The sequence below is a fragment of the Solanum verrucosum genome, unplaced genomic scaffold (genome assembly GCF_900185275.1).
Source record: "Solanum verrucosum unplaced genomic scaffold, falcon-dt-bn FXZP01000180.1, whole genome shotgun sequence".
In the NCBI taxonomy this organism is placed as follows: Eukaryota; Viridiplantae; Streptophyta; class Magnoliopsida; order Solanales; family Solanaceae; genus Solanum; species Solanum verrucosum.
This window is the reverse complement of record NW_026020402.1, coordinates 2639165-2645387: the sequence shown is the minus strand read 5'-3', so window position 1 is coordinate 2645387 and position 6223 is coordinate 2639165. Positions and strand designations below refer to the sequence as shown.

General features: G+C 37.3%; 1 protein-coding gene across 1 annotated transcript; it reads right to left on the bottom strand.

Annotated features, from left to right (window-relative positions):
• Nucleotides 1-4731: 4731 nt before the first annotated feature.
• LOC125840138 (ninja-family protein AFP3-like) lies at nucleotides 4732-5325 on the bottom strand. The gene is made up of 3 exons (XM_049519103.1): nucleotides 5283-5325; nucleotides 5139-5204; nucleotides 4732-5051 (listed from the first exon to the last, which is right to left on the bottom strand). Exons 1-3 carry the CDS (start codon nucleotides 5323-5325, stop codon nucleotides 4732-4734), a joined length of 429 nt encoding a protein of 142 aa, XP_049375060.1.
• Nucleotides 5326-6223: the final 898 nt, after the last annotated feature.

The following is a 6223-nucleotide window of genomic DNA, read 5'->3' as shown; positions in this document are numbered from 1 at the left end:
CCTTGCAATTGGTCAAAGAGATCATCTATTTGAGTCAAGAGATACTTATTTCGAATTGTGACCCTATTCAATTGTCGATAATCTATACACATTCTCATACTACTATTTTTTTCTTAACAAACAAAACTGGAGCACCCCATGGGGAAGCACTAGGACGAATAAATCCCTTATCAAGAAGCTCTTGGATTTGAGCCTTAAGCTCTCTTAATTCTGTCGGAGCCATACGATATGGAGGGATAGAAATAGGGAGCGTACCAGGCTCTAAATCAATGCAAAAATCTATATCTCTATCCGGAGGCATACCATGCAAGTCATTAGGAAACACTTCACTAAATTCAGACACCACATGAATAGACTCAATGGATGGAGCCTCAATTCCAACATCCCTAATATGAGCCAAATAAGCCAAACAACCCTGCTCTACCAGTTTACTAGCCCGAATAGAGGATATAATCTTAGCTTGCTTAGGCTTGTACACCCCTTCACACTCTAATTTTTCCCTTCCAGGAATTTCTAGAGTTACAGACTTAGTATTACAATTAAGCACAACATAATAAGGGGACAACAAAGTCATGCCTAAGATTATGTCAAAGTCAATCATATCCAAAATCACTAAATCAACCCAAGTTTGAAATCCCATAAACAAAATAGGACAAACACGATAGACATGGGTAACTATGACTGACTCTCCAACTAGGGTAGAAACACGAATAGGGGCATTAAGAATATCACAAATCATATCAAAATTTGAGGCAAAGCTCACGGATTCATATGAATAAGTAGAACCCGGATCAAACAACACATTAGCCATCCGGTCACAGACAAGAATAGTACCTGTGATCACCGCATCAGACACATCCGTCTCATTCTTACTCAGAAAAGCATAACATTATGCCCTATCATCATGAAGAGCCATTTCTCTGCCTGGTTGCACGTTACCCCTACTTCTGTTACCATTACCATTTCTTCTACCTCTACTGCCTCGCTGATTACCTCCTCGCCCACCTTGTGGATGCCCTCGACCATTATTACCATTCCCCGTTGGTACCACTGCTCTAGACTGCTGCTGCACAGAATCTAACATACGTGGGTGGGGAAAATCTCTCCTCATATGCCTAGGTTCTCTATAGTTGTAACAAGTACAATCAAAAGATAGTCTGCCGCCCGTCGAAGGCATGACTCCCTGGCTATCCTGAAAATTTTGAGATGGAGTTTCTGAGTAACTACCTATAGAGGTGGGGATAGAGGATTGAATTGGCTTGGCTGTAAGCGTTGGCCTTCCGAACCCCTTGGAATAAGAACCTTGAAAGTTTCCCGAGTTCTTGGCTCTTTTTGCCCATGCCTTAGCTTGACCGTCTCGCCTCACCCCCTCCACTTTCTTAACATAGTCTGCCACCTCATTAAAGCTCCTCCCTACAGAAGTCATATGAACAGATAATACTTGCAACTCAGAATTTAATCCCCTAATAAATAACCATATTCTCTCTTCCTAAGTAGTCACCAATTGAGTAGCATATGTAGACAAAGCATGGAACTTGGCCTCATAAGCAGCCATAGTCACACCACCTTGATCCAAAACCATGAACTCATCCTTTTTGCGATCCCTCAAAGTCCTAGGTACATACTTCTCTAGAAATAGAGCATGGAATTGGGTCCAAGTAAGTGGAGGTAAAGTAGAAGATATGCATTTCATATAAGCTCTCCGCCACTGCTTAGCCTCACCTTGAAGTTGAAAAGATACAAACTCAACCCCATGCTGATGGACAATTCCCAACTTATGAAGCCTCTCATAGCAATCTAAGATGAACTCATAAGCATCCTCATTCTCAGAACCAAGAAACACAGGAAGCTTTAGCTTCAAAACTTAGTCAACATTTCATGCTCATTACCAGTCATGACAGAACCCAACAAAGGACGAAAGAAAGCATCATTACCTCCAGTCCCACCAACCTTAGGCACAGTGCTAGCAACACGAGGATTAGTAGGAGCTTGAGTTGCTTGAGCAGAAGAAAGCACTCCAGGACCAACCAACCCTTTCAAGAATGACATGATCTGTCGAGCTAACATTGGGTCTATGTGGGAAATATCGGTAATCTCAGCCTGCACCTCTTCCTAATGTCCCACATCCTCAACATCAACATTCTCCTCTTCAATCTCTTCATAATGCGAAGGAGGGTTCTCATTCACATGAGCATTCTCAACATGAGCTCTATTTCCAGTAGGCGCTAATCTTCCACGGCCTCTACCCCTAGCTCTTCCTCTACCCCTGCCTCAACCGCGACCTCTCGCTGCAGATTCCCCAACTGGAGCATTGACGGGAGCTACGGGCCTAACGTCGTTGAATCTAGTATTAACTATCTGTGAACAAAAGAGTGAAGGAGGTTAGATACTAATTTGAATCTCCAGATACCAATTGGAATCAAGTCATAGCACGAAAGGAGACAAGAGAAAATAGAGAGATTTCCTAAAGTCCTATAGCCTCTCGAAGAAATGTAAATGCGTCCCAGTACCGTTATGCGAGACTCTCCTAGACTCATTTTGGTACATCGAGATCAACGAACCTAGGCTATAATACCAACTTTGTCACGGCCCAGACCGTCGCGATTGGCACCCATACTAACCCTTCGGTGGGAGAACCACTACTACAACCGAAACCAAAAACAAAGGCATTTAAGTTACGAAAGCTAGTTAAATACTAAGGAAATAAATAGGGAGTTCCCATAAACTTCAACAAAAGTCTAACAAGAACTAAACCATGCATAAAATACACCTAAAATATGAAACTCAATGTACCAAAACATCTAACAATGAACCAAGTCTAAAAAATAAGGGATGCAACCCCAATATAATGAACTAATCAGCTAACTAGAACATAGTCTAAGTCCAAAAATGGTGGACATAAATGAAAGAGAACCCATGGCAGCCCGGAAGAATTGGCTCACCCTTGAATTCGAACTATCACTGATCTCCTAAGAAAGGTCTGTCAGTAGCCGCTTAAAGATGTCCTGTACTCAACAAAAATAAGAGCAAGTACAGTATCAGCACACAACCACAGTGTACTGATAGGATCACACGACTATCCCAATAAGTGCAACATAAGCAAGTCAAGACAACATTATAATCACATGCATATATTTCAACATATACAATATTATCAACATTTACGAACAACGAACAACTTCACATCTTATATCAAATCATTGGTCCTATCATGGAACCCAAATACAAACAGTTAGCATACCAGAACATGGTATCTGATCCCATAATTATGCCGAAACGTGGCAACCGATCCCATAGTTATGTTGGAACGTGGCAACGATCCAAGTTAGTTAAGTCGAAACGTGGCAACTAATCCATTCAACACACCACAATCACAATCACAAGTACATCATCAAGATCATACATTTAAGTCATGATTTCATGGCAATCATCATTCATCTATCTCATTTACAACTAGTGTGATCAACATTGCAACATTCATATACATACAAGTATCATAATGAAGCAAAAACAAACATACATCACACAATCATAGAATCACAACCATCACCTACCTCGAAACAAGCTTAAAACCCTAAGAAATTTGATCTTTCCCTTTTTCGGATTTGTTCCGCTTGTTCTTGGTCTACAAACAGTCAATATAATATGTGAATCAATAAATAATAACTAATTACCCGAATTACTAACAATTCTATGAACCCTAGATCATACCCATGATCCCAATTATCCAAATTAGGGTTGTTTCCACCACAGAATCTATAACAAAACCCTCCCTCATCAACATTTACCCATTCCATTACGTTGTACGGACCGAAAAATGAATTTGGGTAGTGAAAAACTTACCTTTAGCCTTAAGAATGGTGAAAAATGAGTAGGAGTCGCCTGAGATTCGTTCCTTAGCTCTAAAAGTCAAAAATTGCATAATAAGGTCGTTTAGGGGTTTATTAACGACCTTAAGTCGCATCGAGCCCGCCACAACGGCCCTCATTTCGCTGTAGCGGCCCCACCAGAGAAGCGAAATCCAGTACCAAAGCGGCTAGAACGAAACAGAGAGTTATTTAAAGAATTTCAAAATCCCCATTTCACAATACACCTCTAACCAACGATGCTCAGAAAATATCTTTCGCGCTAAGATCAATTTCGGGAGTTCTACTCACCCGAATTCAATTATGTAAAGTCGTACGGATTCCTTAGCGAGTTATCTAACTACTCATGCAATCAAAATCATAAATGATTCCCCCGATTGTTACCAGATTTCCCTATATCTCAAAGAATCCAATTTCGTCCAAATCTAGACTAGGTTGGGAAAATCCAAATACTACGAAAAAGTTTTCTGGCCCTAAATTTTCCTCCGTTGGCTTTTCTATAACGACGGAAACATGTGTTACATGCATGTTGAGGAACAAGGGAAATGGTTTTTAAAAATAGGTTAATTTAGTTTAGTGGCTTGAGATTGAATTTTTTTAAAAAAAGAAGAAGAATGGATCAATAATTATGTAGAATAGAACTATCACTGGCTCCTAATTAATTAAGCTTAAAAAAAGCATCGCATAGAAAAAAATAAGCCAAATTATTGGAAAATAACCTTAATATAACATTGAGGTGAGGAACTTTAGTCAGTACAACAACAAAAGAAACGATTAAATAACAATGATACAAAAGCTAATGCCTTTTTGGGCAATAGCCATTGAATTTATTCGGTACAAAAACAAATGCAAATATCAAATAACATCAATAACAATGCTTCTTAATATATTTTCCATCAATAAATATATAGTTTAAAGGGTGTTCTACATAACCTCCATCGGTGTGTTCGACAAACTCAACTGCATTTAGAAGATCACCATGACAAAGACCAACTTTCTCCGCTTCATCTTTGTTCTTACATGAGTATAATAGTCCTTCAATCTTCTTTCCATTTGGTCCTTCACCTCTTGTGAAAACAAAAGTCATATGGTTGAGCATGAAGATTTTGATCTTCCCTTTAGCAATATAATTCCCTGAATACACAGGTGATTTCTGTTCAACGAAAGATGATTTCACATCGAGAACTAAAGGAAAAAAAATGTTTCCTACATTAATTTTGATACAAATTCAAATTGACTTGCTATATAAATCAATTCGCAAAATTTTGATACCTTGAGTAGGTGGTTGTTGGGTTTCAACCTCAACTACACTTGAAGCAACACTTCCTTGCGATCCACCTGAAAACATCAAAGAATATTTTTCATTAGTTATTCACAAAAAACACATCATTTTTTTTTAGTGAACATCAAAATTACCATTCAGTTCCACATTTTCATTCTCTACATTTGATGTTCCCATGTTTTCTTTAGCTTTCTCTGTATTAGCAAAATCTAAAAACTGAGAAAGCTATTGAATTTCAAACTAAAAAATTATAAAATGGAAAAGAAAAACTCAATGAAATTTTTAGTGCAGAGAAACCATTAGACTATTTGGGAGCTTATAAAGGAGAAACTTTCTAGGTGGGAAGGTAGAAAAAATGTAAAGAGGTATTTCATTTCCATGGGTTTAGTAAAATAACAAAATGGCCCTTGGAAAGTGACACATGGTTGTTCTATGAATAGCCTGACCACGTGGTTTAACAAGGACTTTGGAAATTGAACCCAAGAGGTAACCGTTTAATAGTGACACATGTCACTTATAAATTCACTTTATAAATTTTTTTGACCACTTTAAAAAGAGGAAAAGGTTGAATGTACTTTTCTATTGTATTTTATTGGTCAAATTTGTTAAATGTTATATTATCCCATGATTTTTACTTTCAACATTACTGAATTTAATAGGGTAAACAATACAAATTTTATTTGTTTAGGGCCTAATACATGAATTTTCATGAGTTTTCAAAATTTTGGTCATCAGATGCACGTATCTGACATATCTAATTTTCAAATATATAAAAAGAAAAATAATTATTATATTTTAATGGATTTAAAAGGAAAGTAGGTGTGACAAATTGAAACGAGGGTGTATATCTTATTCAAATATTTAAGAAGTAAATTATTACGTCAATGATGATTTTAGCATGACATCAACAACCTATTTAGGAAAAATAATCAACTTATAACCATTTATGACATAATTATCTTGAATGTCTATATCTCATCGATTAATTTATTTATATATATTCTATCTATGAACAAAAAGTCTAACCAAAAATAGAAAAAAATTAAATGGTTAACACCATGGCCACTATATAAGT

What these genes read in the sequence shown, in the direction of transcription:
- LOC125840138 (XM_049519103.1), bottom strand. Translation starts at nt 5,325, where the DNA reads ATGGGAACATCAAATGTAGAGAATGAAAATGTGGAACTGAATG. An exon ending in TGAAAATGTGGAACTGAATG is followed by an intron (nt 5,205 to 5,282) that starts GTAATTTTGATG and finishes TGATGTTTTCAG; the next exon opens with GTGGATCGCAAGGAAGTGTT. An exon ending in CCAACAACCACCTACTCAAG is followed by an intron (nt 5,052 to 5,138) that starts GTATCAAAATTT and finishes TTTTTCCTTTAG; the next exon opens with TTCTCGATGTGAAATCATCT.